This window comes from Melanaphis sacchari, unplaced genomic scaffold, assembly GCF_002803265.2.
Source record: "Melanaphis sacchari strain LSU unplaced genomic scaffold, SCAv2.0 Contig4_pilon_pilon, whole genome shotgun sequence".
NCBI lineage: Eukaryota > Metazoa > Arthropoda > Insecta > Hemiptera > Aphididae > Melanaphis > Melanaphis sacchari.
The window spans coordinates 6399593-6419289 of record NW_020271335.1 but is presented as its reverse complement, the minus strand read 5'-3'; the positions used below and the strand labels follow the sequence as shown (position 1 = coordinate 6419289).

The window sequence follows — 19697 nt, the reverse complement described above, 5'->3', positions numbered from 1 at the left end:
CTTTGGATTCACATACAATAATAAATATTTAAGTCAATAAAAGAAGAAAGGAACTAAAATATGCAAATACACAACCTAAAAAACATGAGATTTATATTGCATCAATAAATATAAAAAAATTAGAAACATAGTATATATTATTTATATATTTTATATATTATGACTATTCGATTGTCATTTAATTTATAATTGGATATTATTATTATAATCTTTTTTATACCATTCATGATGTAACTAAGTGTGGTAGTTGCAATATTATTACACAAAAGCCATTTGTTTCTTAGGTGCTCTAGTGAGCCTCTTTTGTAAATGTCGCTCAAAGAATTTTTTTATTTCTGATACAATAAAAACACTTGATGTTAATCCCAATAAAAGTAAAATATCTAAATTTTGAAGAAAAAAAAATTTAGTATTTAATTCAATAACTATAATAGATAATTGTTTTTACCATATAGAGTAAGTGCTTCTGTCTGAAATACACTTTGTAATGGTGGAAAGTATATCACTAACATTTGGCCAACAACAGAAAGTGTAACAGCAACAAGAAACATTTTGTTAGAAAGCAACCCAATAGTAAATACCGATTTTGTCTGTAAACATAATGTATGTGATTAAATGACAATATACATAATAGAATCAGTTCTAATAATATTTTAAAAATCGAAAACCATCAAACCTGTGAACGACAGCTAAGAGCATTAAACATATCAAAGAAAACAAAACAGGTAAATGTCATTGTAGTGTCTCTCTTAGACACATCATTGTCACTCATCTGAAATTATATGGTAAAATAATTAAAATCAATTAATTATTAAGTTTTGAAAGTTTATAATTAATATGAAAAAATATCAGTTTTATTTTAATTAATTCTTGTAATATTTAATACACAGAACATTTAAATAAAATACAAAAGCAATAATTATGAACTTAATTTAATATTTTACTTATTAATTATTTATAAAAAATAAGAACTTACTTCTCGTTTAAAGACCCAAAGAGTTCCGACAATTATAATTGATGCTGAAAAAAGAACATTTAATACAAGCGTTTTTGTTATCATTGGTGTTTTAACATTCCGAGGACCTTGTTTTACAACGTCCTTGTCAACTGGTTCAACTGCAAGACTAAAAAAAATATTAATAGTACAATTATTAAAAAAATAATAATAAGTTTTAAATAACTTAATAAAAAAAAATAACTTAAGCTACCTTTGGGCAGGTGGTCCATCCATAATAATATTAATCCATAATATTTGCATGGCATTTAATGGATTTGGTATTCTAAAAATTGTTGCTAACGCAATTAAAGATAATGCAGCAATACTAGTACTCAATTGAAATTTCACAAAATTTCGAATGTTGAAAAATATCCCTTTCCCTTCTTCAATAGCTGCCACAATAGTTTGGAAATCATCATCAACTAGTATCATATCAGATGCTTCTTTACAAACGTCTGTTCCATTTTTACCCATAGCTATACCAATATCAGCTTTTTTTAATGCAACACTATCATTCACTCCATCTCCTGTCATTCCAACAACATTACCATTTGCTTGCAATGCCTATAATTATATATACAATTATAAAAAAAATTTGATTAAAATTTGTTTTCCCAGTATTATAATAAGCTAATTTTAAACGTATAATATTTTGTTAATACTTTTGAAATATTGATGTTTTGTTTTAAATGAATTAAAAATGTATTATTGAAAAAATATTAATGAGTTCACATAAAGACAACATAAAATTGTTTCATTGTAGTATTTTAAATTTAATAAATAACTAATGAATAATAGTTTGTAAATAATAATATAAATTTAGTAAATTGTAATTGTAAATAAACTAAGAAATTATTTTGCTGTATAGCAGGTTTTAAATATAACTTGTCAATAAATAGATAACAGAACAATAAATTATTGCATCTATTTTTAAGAATATTTTATCATTTATAAATATAAGTAATAGTAATTTATTTTTATTTTAGTAAATCAAAATTTAATTATTTTTTGTCAAAACAACTTGCATAGTATTATAAAATTATATATTATGATCTATTATGATTATTGTAATAAACTTATGAGTCAATACCAATGTACCATTCAATGGTATTAATATTATGTGGAATAATTAACTTAAAATTAGTTTTAATGATATTAAAATTCCATTATTTATTAAATTACAATAAAATATTAAAAATAATTCAAGCACTTAATAAAATTATGTGACTTTACTACACTTAACTTTTTTTTTTTTTATTCCAATAAAGAAAATTAAAAAAAAATCTTGTAACCTTTATTCAAACTACAAGACTATGGTTATTTAAAATTTAAACTTTATAAGCTTATAAAAAATTGTGACTTAGTATTTTTAAATTTTAAGATGAAAAACTAATAAAAAACCTCATGTAAAAAAAATGTCAAATTCCTATATAGCTAAAAACAAACCAAAATATTTAAATATTTTAAAAATTACTTTGTTTAAAAAAATGATAATTTTTGGTGAAAATTTTAAGTAACTAATATTATTCATTTTTAAATGATAATGTTTATCAATATTTTTTCAAAAAGTTTAAATAAAATCAATAATAACATTAAAATATTAAGTGTTATCAAATATTAATGGTAATGATAATAAAGTATTTTGTACCTTGATTATTGTTAATTTGTGACGAGGTGTAACACGATAAAACACAGATACATTGTTTACCATTGCCTTTAGTTGATGATCAGACATATTATCGATTTGTTGACCAGACATGGTCTGCCCATGAATCATGTCTAACCCAATCATGCTTCCTATAATAACATTATAAAATAAAAATAAAAATGTTTTATTATTTATTTGTTAATAATGTTATATGTGACAAACCAATAGCAACTGCAGTTTCTTGAGCATCTCCAGTTACTAACTTTACTTTAACTCCACAATTATATAGCTGTTCTATTGATTCTCTAACAAATGGTTTTGGAGGATCACAAATTCCAACTAATCCCAAATACACCAAGTCTTGTAAAGAATCACCTTTAGCTAATGCAATGACTAGAAATGTGTTTAAGTTAAATATTAATACAACGATTTGAAAGATATATAACCATTATACAGCCTAAAAACAAACCTCTAAGTCCTTTTCTGCCGATTTCATATGCTTCAGTAAATATTTCTTGTTCTTTTTTACTACTCAACAATAGTCTTTCATTCCCATTAGAATATTTTGTACATTGTTTTAAGACTTTTTCTAATGCCCCTTTGACAAAATAAATTTCTTCTTTGACCTATACATTTTAATTTTGATAAAATAATGATAATACTTGTATTAATGAAATATATAGTATTTTAAGAACTTACATCATCGTATTTGTTAACACATTTCACAGCCATAAGTTTTTGTTCAGAACTAAATGGATATTCCTGAAGTTTTAAATATTTATCACTTATTCCATACATTCTATTCTATATTCAAAAGTGAAAAAATTATAATTAAAAAAATAAAATTAATAATTAACAAAAGATTTAACTTCTTAAACACCTTCATAGCAACTGCTAAAAGAGCCCCTTCAGTAGGCTGTCCTTGTAGTGTATCTCCATTAATAGTTGCATTGTTACAAATAACTCCAACCTATATAAAATGATATATATATATTTAAAATTGAAGCAAAAAATAATCTAAAAATATTAAGAATCTGAATTATCAAAAAAATACAATACATACTTCTAATAAATTATATATAGCTTGCTTAGCTTGATCTGAAGAGAATGACTTTAGTAAATGAACTTCACCTTGATCGTTGTATCCAGTTCCAGAAACCTACATCATAAAATAAATCTGTTATGTGTATTGAAGTTTCATAATATATTTTATATAAAAATGATCATTATTGAAATTTCTAATGTTTAAATGCAGTAAAATCCCGTTAATGAGTTAAAACATAAAAAAGTGATATTTGCCTTTTCTAATCATCAAGATTTTATTGTATTAAAATATAATAAGTTTTTATTGGCAATTTAAATTTAAAAAAAAATTTAACATTAAACAAAAATCAAAAATACTTTATGACTTACATCAGCATAATATCCATCTGAAGTAATAATTGTAGTTACAGTCATTTCATTATTAGTTATAGTACCAGTTTTATCAGAACATATTATATTAACACATCCTATAATAAAAAAATAAAAAAATATGAAGAGTAATAACAAACTAGTAATTACAAATTAAAGTTACAAAATTACCTAAGGTTTCAACAGTTGGTAATTTTTTTACAATAGCTTTTCTATTAGCCATACGCATTACACCAAGTGCCAAAGTCACAGTTACAACTATAGGTAAGCCTTCAGGTATTGCAGCTACGGCCAAACTAAAGCAATACAAATAAAAATTGTAAAAAATGTATTAATTTTCTGGTTCTTTTTTTTTTTTTACCTAACGCCAATTGTAAACATATCTAAAATAGGTCGACCCTGAATCCATCCAAGCATCATTATCAAACCAATAATAAAGAAAGAATACACTGACAGCTGAGTGCCCAGAATATCCATGCTATTTTGCAAAGGGGTTTTTGGTGCTTCTTCACTTTGCATTAATTTGAAAAGTTCGCCAAATTCTGATTTTTCTCCTGTATTTACCACAACTCCTTTGCCATTTCCACACCGTACTAACGTACCCATAAATGCTATATTTTTCATTGATGTATGACTTACAGGATTTAAAACTATTTCTGTAATTTTCATACATGGTTCTGTTTCACCAGTAAAACTACTTTCGTCTATAGCTAAATCAATAGCCTATAAAAGAACAATCCAATAATTATTTTATTATTAACAAAAATAACTATAATTTATATTTATTATTTTATTTTTATATTTTACACTTTAGTTTTACCTCAAACAGTCTAATATCAGCAGGGACTCTATCACCAGTGCTCAAATAAACAATATCGCCCGGTACTAACGATCTTGCAAACATAGATTCTAATTGTTCTTCTCGGAGGCTAAAAAGTAAAAATAAATGTCATGTTATTAATAAACTTTATTTTAGAAACCAAATTGGTGTTTAAATTTAAAAAAAATTTTCATTCTTCGTAATAAAATTAACATTATTAGCAGAAGTAAATTTCAGTACTCAAATAGTTTATAACAATTAAAACATTTTTTGTAAACTATACAATTATAATACAAAATATATTACAAACATTTTACACAATAAGTAAAATAATAATAAATAAAATACAAAAAAAATAACCAAATTAAAAACAGTTATCGATAAATATAAGATATTTTTTCAAATGAACATTACAGTATATTTCAAAAACTTATCATAACGATAACATATTTTGTTTAATGTACAATGTTATTTTATGTATTATCTCTGTAATAGTCGAGCTGTCATAGTTGTAAACTAATAGCTAATAAAAATAAAAAAATAAAAAAAAAAAACGATAGCATATAAAATTATATAAAGAAAAATCATTGAACCAGTGCCTTAAAATTTGTTTCTGTATAATTTTGAATGAATCATGTAATAAATATTCAAAGATTTTAGATAAAAATGAACTATTATTAGATTATTTAGTATAAAACTAGGATATTTTTGTTGATATTTACATTAAATTTTTAATTTTAGAATTAAATATTTTATCAATTATTCTTCAAAATATAAATGAGAGTAAACACTATTTTATTGCCTTTTATAACTTATTCTCCACTGAATAATACAAAGTTAAATATATTTTTCTAAAAATATGACAAATAATAATTTAATAAATATTTGTTTAAATACTAACCATCGACATGTAGGTGGAACTAATTTTGTCAATGCTTCTAAAGACTTCTCAGACCTATATTCTTGTATAAAAGCCACAGTAACAACAATGATAATAGCCTGTAACAAATAATATAGGAATTTAATAATAGCACAATTTAACTAATTTTATTTGAAAAAAAAAAATGAAGACAAAAAATTTTGTGATTTCAAGTTAAAATTACTTTTTATACTTTTTTAGTAGAATTGATAATATTAGAATTATTCACAAAATCTTAATAACTTATCTGTTAACAATCAATGAGTTAAGTAAGATAATTCTTACATTTTCTTTAAATAGCAATTTTTTTAAATAATACATACTGTAGTAATACTGAAGGCATCATCAAATTGCTTCATACATACACTCACAACAGCTGAAGCTAGCAAAAGGAGTATCAATGGATTTCGGAACTGAAAAAATAAGTATACTATTAATATTTAAATGTATATATGTTTTTTCATACTCTAAATAAATATATATTATAATAAATATTGTATGAATAGTGTAAAAATTGTAAGTAGTATAGATTAACCATTATAAGCTAGAATTAATTTACAAGTTTATTATCTTATGCAGTTAAGATTTTTAAAATAGCATAAATTAATTTTCCCTATTATAAGCAAAATAATGTAATTAAAATGATTTATGAATATAAAATTCATTATAACGCATTTTAAAATTGCCTGTAAATATTTAGTAATTATAGTTGCATTATAAATAAACTATAAAAAAAGTAAATGGATATGGATATGGATATGTAAATACTTATTATTGGATTTTCATGAAAATCAAAATATAAAAATGCAACATATTATATTTTATAATATTTGAATATTCAAATGATAGTAATGATATACTAGTTTAATAATAAAGTTTTACTTGAAATATTGAATATTTTTTTCAGTTAATTAAATACTTATTTTTATTATTTGTACTTGAAAAACAAATTACAAATTTATTTTCAACAAATTCAATGTTCATATACGTTTTAATATTTGATTAAGTAGTATGTTATTCAGAAATCAGTAGTACTTAATACTCAATATTCTACTACAGTAGAACTTCGATTATCCATTGTTTATGATTAACCGTGCCCACTCTTCCGAAAATTTATTGTATGTATATACGTCTTCTTATGTATATTTCTAATTACAATTGAATCAAAATTTTTAAAATTTCATCATTATAAAATTGTACCTATGTATTTCTAATTATAATTAAATAAAAAATTTCATTATTATAAAGTCTCGATTAACCGTGATTTTCATTTATCTGTGTGACCCTTTCCCCATCATTACCCCGGATAATCAAGCTTTTACTGTACTTAATTTAATCTTTATTTTAAATTTAATAATTACTTTCATTTATGTTTAAAAAAAAAAACAATTATAAAATACTAGGTCTTGAAATTTTACTATAGGTATTTAATAGTATACCCATACATATTATTCTTAAATAAAAAAATTATTAAAAAATTTGAATTTATATTTTTATAAAAGTTCTTTTTTCAAAGATAAACAGTGACATATATAATGTGAGTCTCAAGCATTAATAATACAATATATATATTACCTGTTCAAAATATTTTTTCCATAATGGATCTCCTTTATGAACAGAGAATTCATTATATCCTGTTATTTGTCTTCTAAATTCACATTCTTTCCAAGACAATCCGCTCCTAAAACCAACTCTTAATCTTGATACTACATCTTCAGCACTTATTGCACTTGCTTCTTTAGTAGTAAGCCACATCTTTTCATGTTCTGCTATCATCTAAATTAAAATAAATAAATTTATTTTTTAATACTTCAGTTACTGGTTGTTTTTTTTTTAAATTAATGTCGAGGCACATACAAAATTTGAGGCTGATGGACTATTAAGTGATTCGTGAATTAAAAGAGAATGTAAAGATTCATCGCTAAATTTTTTTACAATTTTGTACTTAGAGTTCATTATACCAGTATTAAATATTGTTATACGCAAACAACTACTTATAATTGTGAGTAAAACAACATATTAAAAAATAAAAAAATGATAAGGAAGCAATTAAATTAAATCATGCTTGAAAAAGTGAATTGAAAACATTTTAAATTTAATTAGCTATACACACTAACGAATTTCACGGTTTACTTTATATACGAATTATTATTTTTGATTTGCCCACATAGATTATAAAATACCTTATCATCGTTATCAACGTGTTAACACAATATTTGTCCGGTATCATGACTATGACAGAACTACCAACTTTTAGCTGAATAGATAATTGTTTAAATATATTTCTAATGTATTTAGTCATCGTACGTCGGAACTCGGAAAACATGATTCGACGATCGGCTACATCAAAGTATCTTAAATATAAAAGTTCGTCATTTAAATGAGTAATGCATCGATTATATCGTCCATCGTTAAAATAAATATTTTATAATTGTTCGATGTGGCATTACATTGATTATCGGTGTTTGATACACCCATGATGACAATATAATAATATACACGTCACACAAAATAACAGCCCATTGTGACTAAAAAAGTATTAATATTACATAGGAAATATAAAATTAATTATACATAATTTAAATACCTACCAGCTAGGCAATAATTGGTACCTAAACTGGTATACGAGCATACGGATTATGCTAATACTAATACCTAATAATAATTATTCTATAGTTCATACAGCATGCTACTACTCAGAGTCAGATTTAGGGGTGGTCTGAGTGGGGTGTAGATCAGAGGCCCCATAAATTTGAGTCCTCCCCTCAGTTTGTTATTACTTTATAGTCACATATAATAATGAATGGACATTTATTTTTCTATTCAAAATAAAATTTTATCTAACAAATACAATTTGTTGTATTTTTAAAAATGAAAATATCTGTAGGTATTCTAAAATCTAGATAAGACAGGTTTTTGTGCCGTCCGTGATTGCCATCTATTATCTTATCGAACGTAAATAAAAACACGAAATGTTACAGGCATTTAGTTTTAAATATATTTATTAAAATAATATAATAAAATATAACCCTTTCATTGTTTTTTAATTTATTTTTAAATAAAATTAAATAAATAAGTATATTTCAATGGGTGAGCCCTGAATCAACCACATATGCCTCTATATACCCCTATTGTTTTTAAAAAATTATACTTTAGCTCATATAATTCCACCTAATATGATTACTTCTTACTCGTATAATAGAATTTATGAAAGTGAATAAAATGATTTCTAGTTTTGTAATGATGGACACCGTGGTTTTTATTATAGTAACGACATTTTAAAATATACTTATAGCATATATAGCATAGTAAAATCTTATCATAATTGTTAAAGTTCAAACGTTAACGCGACCAAATTATTATAAATGCTATAACAATAATAAATGGTTGTATTTGAACGATAAGAGTATAAAAACCGATCATATATCATTAATTTGTACATCTGCAATAGTCCAATTTAAACCATTATAATGACCTCTGTCCAATAAGGTAATTATTTTTGTCTTTTATGTTTAAATACTGATTAATATTGTACCTGCTATTACATTATCCAAATTTCATAAAATTATTTTTACTTTGGTGTTAGTTTTAATTTTTATAAATAAATTGAAACTATACTTTATTAGTCAATAGTCATGACTCATATTTACTTACAGTGATTTGCCCTAACTCGTACATATATTTGATTGTATTACTCAAAAAAATAAGTCCCTATATATTATCTAATTGTTTAATTTAAAATTGCTTATTTTCATTAAGAAATAATTTTAGTTTAATCATAGTTAATTTGTAAACAATTCAACTGAACAAAACAAAATTTGGTGAACTACTTCATAAATATTATTGAAATTAATTAATTTTATGAATCTTTAGATTTTAGTTTAAAATCAATTATTTTTATTAATTAATAAATTATTTTGATTGTGTAAAACAGAACAAAAACATACTATAAATAATTAATAAGTAGTTATAGTGTTATATTCAACTATACGACCTATATTGTCTATTTTTTATTATTATATATCATATCATTGATTGACTATATTACAGACTGCGGAGTAAATTATTTATCGTTGCGATACAATTTTTACTATACCTACTTGATCACATGACATTATTTATTACTCTTTTATAAATTTACTAATTTAAACAATTTTTTATTAAAATATTCAAACTTTAGTGATTTAAAGATAAGTATTTAAAAAATATATATGATTAATTAATGAATTCTTAATGAAATATCATTCTAATATAGTGTTATTTATAATTAATATATTTAAAAAAATATATATTTAATTATTGATTGACGCTTGACGATTTGTAATATAAATGTATTATAGCAGCGGTTCCCAACCCATGGGCCGCGGCCCGCTTGTGAGCCGCGAGCCATAGGTATAATATTAAAAATTATATATATTTAAAATAATATTATTATATATTTTTTGTTATATTTCTGATCATAATAATATTTAATCAATTTTAACTATAGTGTACAATAAGTGTACAAGTAACAAGTTTTAATCCAGATATTGACTTTCTCGTGAAGAACAAGCAATGTCAACAATCACATTAAATTGTTTATCTTGTGATAAAGTTGAATTAAGTTTTTTTTTTAATAAACAATTGTTTTTTTTTAATTTTTATTCCTAATAACTATCGATATATATACAATATATGACATATGTTATGTTATATATTATAATTTTGTGAAAACGTATATATAGGTATGTTATGGATGGGCCTCAAATATTTTTTTACAAAATTAATGGTCCGCGAAACTAAAAAGGTTGGGAACCGCTGTATTATAGATAGGTATATTGTATAGTTGTCGAATAAAGCAGTTTAGTATAATTTTGTGTTAAATTTTAAATATAGGTACACCGTACACATTAAATACGTAAATATAAAGTCATCTAATATTATAATACAGAAGTTGTTTTAAAAAAAAACTCTGTGTATCTATACAATTATCTTGCACATTATAATTCTCATATAGGATATTGAAATTCTGAAATGGTATTAACATTATTTTATATTATTTTATAAGTCATTGAATGTAAAATAAACTTAAATAATGACCAATAAACTATATATTCTCTATATTGTTTTTTTATTTCACAGTGAATTATTCAATACTTAAATAATTTTAACCAAGTTTGTAATTACATTATAAACCAATTATAGCTTTCTGATTTGTGTCGTAAAAAAAATCAATAACATTCGATATTCGAACTCAAAAATATTCAATTAACTTTTATTTCATAGTGATAAATGATAGTTTTTTTTTTTTATAAATTAATATTATAAATGTATAGTGTCATCTATTTAATCATAGAAATTAGTGTTAGTACTTAGTATAGTTAGTGAAAAGTTTAGTCATGGACGATTAATAAAAAAAGCCAAACATACTTCGTTTTATTTAAATAACTTGAATGGGTGTGTTTGAGGTGTGATGTAATTTTAAATTTAAAAATGATGTTAAATCATTGCATGAAATAAAATGTACAGTATAGTTTATTTTAAACGGAGGCTAAATGTATACTAAATGTATACATCCTTTTTTATAAGCACTTTAAATTACAATTTTTAAATATTTAAAAAAAAAAATCACATTGTTCGCTTAGCTCGAACTTTAAAAATGACCAATGATTTTAGTTACAGTGATAACAGTTTAATAAATAAATTACATGTAAATATATAATTGAATGAAAATAAGATACCCAAAATACTCATGTAAAAGTACATAATATTATATTGTATGTCTATGATATACGTATATAATACTTAATATAAATTTAAACAAAACACTAACCTTATCATTTTCAATTTTTTTCTGTTTCTTACTCATATTTTCGATATCCTTAACACTGTTATTTACCTGAAATAAATACACTATATGGTTATTAATATAAAAAATATATACTAATAAAAAAAGTTATGTATTTTAAGATAAATTGTTGTAAATAAAACTTAGAATATTTGATTAAATTAAATTGTATTTAAATAAATTATTTTCATATTTAAATAGATTTGTGTACGTGAAAATGGTGAAAAATATTTATTTTTATAAACAAAAAATGTGAAGAAACCGTGAGTATATAGATGACGTGAAGCTCAATCCTAAGTATATAAAATTTTAAGTTAATTATTAATTACGTATAGCCGAGAATATATAATATCTAATAAACAAACAAAATAAAAAGAACAAGAAAAATACGATTTGATACTCTAAAAACTAATAACATTATAAAACTTAAAAATTACACTAGAAAATTATTTTTAATTAACGTTAAATATAAGTGATTAAACAAAAATGTATTTATTTTATTTTAATGTACATGCACTTTTAAAATTTGCTTTATTGTGATTTATATATGTTTTAAATAAAACGGATTATTTATATAGCGAGTACTATAATCGTATGTATAACTACTCTCATGAAACGAAAATTTCGTTCGTCAGACTGCTATCGTACAACTTACATGTTAACAACCAGCTTTTTCTGGTACATCGCACATAAGTAAAAAACATAATACATCATAAAAATAATATTTAATTTTTAAGTTCTTTGATGCATAAAGCAAAATTTGTGCTTAGAAAACAATATTATAGAATATTAAAAAAAAATGTAATTTGCGATTGAACACACACACTAGTTATGACCAAACCGAATTGCGATATCAGAATGTTGTTATATTGGTGTGTGTAAAAGGCACAGTAAAATAAAGGCAATATAATAGTGGGACATATAGACTACCATAAAGATTAATAATCATTCTAACTTAAAACTAAAGAAGAAATAAACTTAAAATTTGTATACTATGAATTCTTAGGAATACACCGAGAATAATTGTGACACATTTATAGTTTCTTGGTATTGAGTATTTTATGTTTTTAAAATAACATATGGTGTAAGATTTAGCAACTTCGTCAATTTGCCATCCAGGAAGTGGGTCAGTGAGATTCATGATCGTTAAATTAATTAAACCATATTTAAAATACAAAAAAAAACTATTGATTTTTAGAATATTTAAAATACATTATTAAATATAATTTATCCGATATTAAAATTATATTATGACTAATAAATGTTATGACAGTTAATAAAAATATAAATTAAATAGTCTAAATTTGAAGATAGCAAGATCAAATTGTTGTATTCTTATGATGCGTAGTGGATTTTTTTTATTTTGGACTTTTTTATTCAAAACTTTTTAGTTGCGGAATTACAACCGGTATTTTAATATTTACTTTTTTCGCTCCTATAATTTAGGCTTTAGCAAAGGGGCCCAACAACTCAAGTGCTCTAAAATCTATATTATATCTATTTAATTGATATGAACTACGCGTTTACACACAATATTGCACATTGATTAATATTAATTAATTAGCCTTATTAAAAACTTAGAATTATATAAGAAACAATAGAAAGAGGCGGCGGCTCTTCTTAACTAGACATGTATGGCGAAAATACGGTTCATTCATATACACGGAACAAACTACAAAGTGGTTTTCCAGAAGAAAGAAAACCAATAGGGTGACCTAGATTAAGGTGAGAAAATCAAGTTATGAAAGACGTGAAACAGATTTTGCCAGGCGCAGAATGGTGAGTCTTAGCGACGGATAGGTAAAAATATAGCAAAGTATAAGTTTGTTAGTATGGTCTTAAAAGCCGAAAAAATAACGAAATGATATTTATTAATTATTATAAACATTAAATAATATAAAAAGTTTTAAAAAAATTGTTATCATTGTTCTATAAAAATAAAAATTTATTAAGCGGTGCTATACAGTTTACACAGTACTTATATACATATTATGTGTAAACGTACATCATACATTTATACATTAAAATAATTCATTTATTTTACCTGCATTTGTGAAGGAAAAATGATGACTTCATTTTTTTTATTTATTTCATTTTCAATAACCTAAAAAAAAAAAAAAAAAAATGTTATTTAAATTCAAATATTGTCGTGATTTGCTAGATGCATAATACTAATTAATATTAGTAATTACCAATTATTAGAAATTAAATATCGTAGATTAAGGCGACTTTAATAATGAAAGGCAAGATTAAATTTATTGAAATAATTTATTTAATTTTTGTTATGTTGTATTTGTATAGTAATAATTACTATTATTGCCTGCGGGCCGTGTTGATTAACTGTTATAATATAATATTAATCGTTGATACAATCATATATCCGTCTATTTTGCTAACGTGCATGTTGGTCAACATAATCTTGTAAGTTGTAACTAACAATAATATTGCCACAAAGTTAGTAAAACATTATACTTGATATTAATATGGTTCAAATGTTGCGCCTGTATGGAAAAAATCGGGGCTGTTGTTAAAATGTAAAAATAATGATCTATTTGAGTATGATACTATGATAGCAAATTGTTAATACAAACATATATATAAATTATTATATGAGGGTCAATCAAAAAATAAGTTGAATTGTGTCATATATTAACTCAAATAAATATTTTTTGGTGAAATTTTGTAGCACCACTTAAATAGTTTTTCCAAAGTTTTTTTCCATGAAAAAAAAGCCATAATCATTGCATTTTCTGTAAAAGTGATTCTGATGTTCTTTTTAGTAAAAACAATATCAACTCGATTGCCTATTATGACGTTTATCAAGATATCGAAAAGGCGATACGATAAAAGACCAATGACCAAGGAAACTGTTAAAAGGAATTATACTTATCCATAATAACGTAACTCCACATTCAGCAAATATTACGAAGGAACTTCTTTGGAAATTCAAGTGGAAAGTTTGGGAACACTCTCCCAGCAGCTCTAATATGTCACCTTGTAATCGGCTTCATGAAAAATGAGCTAACTAAAGAGCAATAACATTTAGATGAAGAAGTAAAAAATGTCAAAAACGGCCAGCTTCACAAACTGGATGGGTGTTTTTCAAACAAGGCATTTACAAACTAGGTAAAAAATACGATAAATACATAGAAACTTGTTGGGTGATAGTGTCGAAAAACAATTTAAAAAGAATACTTTTCAATAAAATAATTTATTATTAATATATATATTATTATAATCTTGGAGAAAAAATGTTCATAATTATGGAGTGACTGGTTGTTATTCAAATATATTTTATTATAAGTATTTTTTGTCCATTTATTATTTAATAGAACTTTTTATTTTAAAAATTAAAAAAAAGTGATTTTAGATATTATTACTTATAAAAATCCACTAATTTAAAAATTCTATTCTAAGCCATCCCAATGGACATTTTTATGCTACATATTTTAAGCTGCTGAACAGAATTTTATGCGGGGTGAAATTGGTTGGTTTTTATGTCTTACTATCAATTTCACATAAAATAAAACATAGGTATCAAATTAACCTTACACATATAATACAATAAAGATCGATAATAACATTAAAATTATTATATTTAAAAACTGCATAATATTGTTAATGTTTAAGTATATCTAATTTAAAGCTATGTACAACATGAAATAATAGGATTCTACTTTAAGTTGTTTTTATTTTTAAGTATAAAATAGGTAAAAATAATAATGTAAAAAAAATACTAAAAAATGGCAGTTATTCTAGTGTCCATACTCCATACCCAAGAAAAAAAAATGAGTGTCATTTATTAATGGGTGGATTCTCTCCTCAAATTTTGTCAATTTATACATGTATTTTTATTTTACTTTTTAAGTTGAATGTATCTCTTTCGTATCCAAATAGTAGTATTAATTTTGACTTAAAGCTCGTCACACGCTACGTTTTTATTTATTTGTGAGCAGTGTTCGATAAACTTTGAACAATGTACACGGATAGTGCATATAATGCTCTGTAAATTTAGTATGATATAGTATATATAAATGCACAATATACAACTATATCACTTTAAAAGAACACATGTTGTACATTGAAATGGAATAAAAATTGAGTTGTTCGATTTTCATTCCATGATCAATATTCAAAATAGATTAAAAGTATAATGAATCAAACAACGATGAAAATTGTACACTGAACAGTATGTGTTCATATTGCAAGTAGATATGAATACGTATTACGCCGTATACATTGTTTGCATTGATTGTAGTTCACGGATAAATAATTCCGTAGTGTGAGACTAGCTTTAGATATAGATTGTATATCTCGTGAAAAAATCAAATGTATAGCTGACAATGAGTAGGTATCTAATATAAAGAATAACAACTTATCATACATAATTATAAACATAAATACCTACTTCTTAGTATTTTATGGATACATTTTAGACCTTGAAAAGAAAAAATAATGCTTTCAAAAAAAAAAAATTAATCCATAACTAATATTTAAAATTTTATAAGTGTATGTATAATGTATATTGTATTATACTATGTTCGTAAATAGATAACTAGCTAACTGTCTAGCGATAACTGATAGACGATAATATTATAGTACCAAAATAATATTTTTAAATTGATAACGTAATGGAAATTCTAATTATCAATAATTTAAAATAAAAATATTAATTAAATAGGTAAATATATAATAGCATAATAATACATATATAAATATTAAATGATAAATCTCTCTATTCTTTTATGTAAAGAATTTTATAATTATGTTTACATTAAAGTTTTCCAATTTATTGAGAATTTAAAAGATCATCTAATGTGTTATTATACTCAAATGTATAAAGATTATTATATTTTAAATAAACGATAATCAAAATTCATAATTATTGTGTGTATTTAATGTTTATGTATACGTATTGCATGCCTAATAAATTTCCAGAAAGTATTAGTCGTTGACTTTAATTATTTTGGTATGTATTAAAACGATAATAAATAAGAGTTAAATTATTTCAAATTTCGTTCTTATTTTATAAACATTTGATATTCACATTTATCAAGACGTAATAATTTTAATGGATTATTTATCATTATTTGTTAACATTCTAATATATTTTAGCAATACATTATTTTAACTTTTAAATTTATTTGACAAGACCGTAATTTTGTCGCAATAATTCATTTAAAAAATTAATTAACAAACACATGGTTATTATAAACACGTCTTAATTTGATAAATTCTATCGGCTACAGGTGATAAATCAATATTGAACGTTTATAAATATATACTATATAGTACCCCTACCCTAGCTAATTCCATCCTTCATCCACATCACATCAATCATGTTGTAATTATACTAACTAGTATCAATGGACATTTAAGGGTAGTTGGGGGTAAAATAGAATAATTAAATGTATGAAAAATATTATTATTATCAATTTGTACCTAATAAGCATTAAAAATTATAAATTTTCTCCCGCAAACCTCACAATTCGTGTATATCTGACTTGAGCAAAATCAACATTTTTAAATTTATCTCACGTTAACATCACACGGGAGTTTACTCTTCAACGACTTAACGACGTCCTATACGAATACGTTGACACTGTTTTACTAATATATTATAACATATCAAAATATGCGTTTAGTAGGTCTAATTTAATGTTGTTACATTGCTTAAATATTATAATGGATTGCTTACAATTAAACTAAAAGGTATGAATATTATCTTTGTTTCATCATCGGTTTCGTATAATATTTTAATTTTTAATCCAATGCTAAGTGTAAGTAAAATATAAGTACCTATTTAAAAACATCATGACTTGCTAAAAAAAATTAAAATATTGTAAAAAACTAATGGTAGGACACGGACAAAATTCTCACCTTGAAGACTTTTATAAAATCATTCTTATATATCAACAACACAAAAATGGGACCGTCAAGCGACGAAATTCGTCCGCGTTATCCGTTTGCAAGACAGAGACAACGCATACGCAGGCGTGACGTCCAATAAGAGCGGTTTCGAGATAAAAAAAAAAAAAAAGAGGGAAAAAATGAAAAATGGTTTGAATTTTCTGACGAAACTCACTTGGGATACCCTTGGGGCGGCGGTCACCACCTTTTCTTCAGTGGTCACCTGCAACGTTGCCACCGCAGCAGCCGCAGTAGTGACCTCTTCGTCGGCGGTCGTCACCGCATTAGCAATATTCTCGTCGGCGGTCGTCACCGCATTAGCGATATTATCGTGGGCGGCCGTCACCGCGGTGGTCGCGTGATTCTCGTCGGCAGTCGCCACCGCAGTAACAATACTCTCGTCCGCGGCCGTCGTCGTCTCCGAACGGTCGACCACCACAGCGGCCGTCGTAACCTCGTCGGAAACGGTGACGCCGTCGATGTAACAGGGCTCGGACGAGGAAGCGTCGTCGGAAGTCTGCCGGTCGTTTTGCGCCTGTCCGTGCGACGGTTCCCGCAGCGGCCGTACAACCGGTGATGGTTCCATGTCGATCGCGTGTTTGCGTCTGCCGGACTGTTGCTGCCGTCTGCGGTCGGGCGAGCCGTTGCTGTGCGCGGTGCAGCGGCGGCGGCGCTACACTGTACGCAGTAGGTATTGCGGCGGGACGTGCACCGGAGACAGCCGTTTGCGATTATTGTTATTGTTGTCGTGTTGATTCCCGAGGTGCGGTGGCTGTCCGCCATGAACTGCACGCAAAAATATGTTGACGGGATTGGATGGTTGGTTACCCGGGAGGGGTGGAGGAGGAAGGAAATAAAAAATTAAACATCTCCATCTACTCGAAAAAAATGCATTTCGAACTCCGACTTTGATATATAATCTGCAGGTTAGCGGCGTTCAGAGACGCAACGTCAATGATAAAATTGCAGGGGTTGTTGGAAAACCATTTTTTCAGTTTTATATATTATACATATTATATAAAATATAATATATTGTATTATATATAATACAATAATTATTATACACAATATACATTATAATCTATAATTTTATTATTATTTAATTATTACTTATCACTGACAATCACACCATTAGCTACGAACGCAGCGGATCAGTGATCACTGATCACTATTATATAATAATACAATTGATTATTAGCATGATTTGTCTGTATTATTATATTACCCAATTCTTAAATTATTCTATTTTAATTCATAATTTTTATTGTATAAGTGATCGAAATATACGCTATACACAAATGTATTGTATTATTCTAGTATACCACTATTACAATAGCATTTATATGTATAGCGAGATAAAGCGAGAATTGTCGTGATACCCCTCAGCCTTCTGCTTACATTCCACTCCATCCCCGGCTATTTAAAGTGCATATAATATATACTATATAAAATTTAAAACGTATCTTTATGCAAGTACATAAATTGCAATAATAAACGAACATAGAATAAACACATATATATATCACGTAATGTGGTCGATAAACCGATAGTTATACTTAGGTACTTAGGTATAATGTTATAAAATATGTCTAGCCGGATACCACATAATATGCATACGTGAGATAAATAATAAAGTCTATAGTATAATAATGTATTATAAAAATGTACCATTATCGATACCAGTTAAGAATGCGATTGAAAATTATTTCAAATGAATGAGTATATAAACGCTTGGATAAAGTAGTGTTTTTATTATTTAAATATATTTTGCAATTTTATATATTTATTTTTAGGATGGGATTAAGGTATCTACCTACAATTAAACAATTATAATTTTTAAAGAACAGTTATACGGTCTATAATTAATTATTAAAAATTTTCAGTTATTATATAATACTATAAATTATTTAATATAGTCTCTAACAAGCAAGTTATTTATTAAACAAGGTTATCGTGAAATCCTTCTTCATTTTGTACATATATACAGGATTGCATTGCTAAATGCATTAAATCTTTGTGCGTTTAATATTTAATATATTTTTTTTTTCATTTAATATTTACGAGTACAAAATAAAAAAAACGGTGAAGTCTTTTTGCTACATATAATAGTAGGTGTCAAGTACTCTTTGCATTGATTATAAATTATTGTTATGGGTGTGTTAA

The 19697-nt window shown here is 25.1% G+C and overlaps 1 protein-coding gene across 2 annotated transcripts; it reads right to left on the bottom strand.

Moving 5' to 3' along the window:
• Positions 1 to 258: 258 nt before the first annotated feature.
• On the bottom strand, positions 259 to 18166 carry LOC112598979 (calcium-transporting ATPase type 2C member 1). 2 transcript variants are annotated; one of them, XM_025345662.1, is made up of 21 exons: positions 17710 to 18166; positions 13669 to 13728; positions 11610 to 11675; positions 7373 to 7573; positions 6121 to 6210; positions 5780 to 5877; positions 4879 to 4987; positions 4420 to 4781; positions 4230 to 4354; positions 4059 to 4156; positions 3709 to 3804; positions 3526 to 3615; positions 3345 to 3449; positions 3115 to 3271; positions 2868 to 3038; positions 2646 to 2794; positions 1209 to 1561; positions 977 to 1124; positions 677 to 772; positions 449 to 590; positions 259 to 383 (listed from the first exon to the last, which is right to left on the bottom strand). In XM_025345662.1, the coding sequence occupies exons 1-21, from the start codon at positions 18118 to 18120 to the stop codon at positions 259 to 261; spliced, it is 3252 nt and encodes a 1083-aa protein (XP_025201447.1). In that variant the 5' UTR covers positions 18121 to 18166. The 2 variants fall into 2 exon arrangements, with proteins under 2 accessions (XP_025201447.1, XP_025201448.1); XM_025345663.1 differs by lacking the exons at positions 11610 to 11675; positions 13669 to 13728; positions 17710 to 18166 and adding an exon at positions 7655 to 7753.
• Positions 18167 to 19697: the final 1531 nt, after the last annotated feature.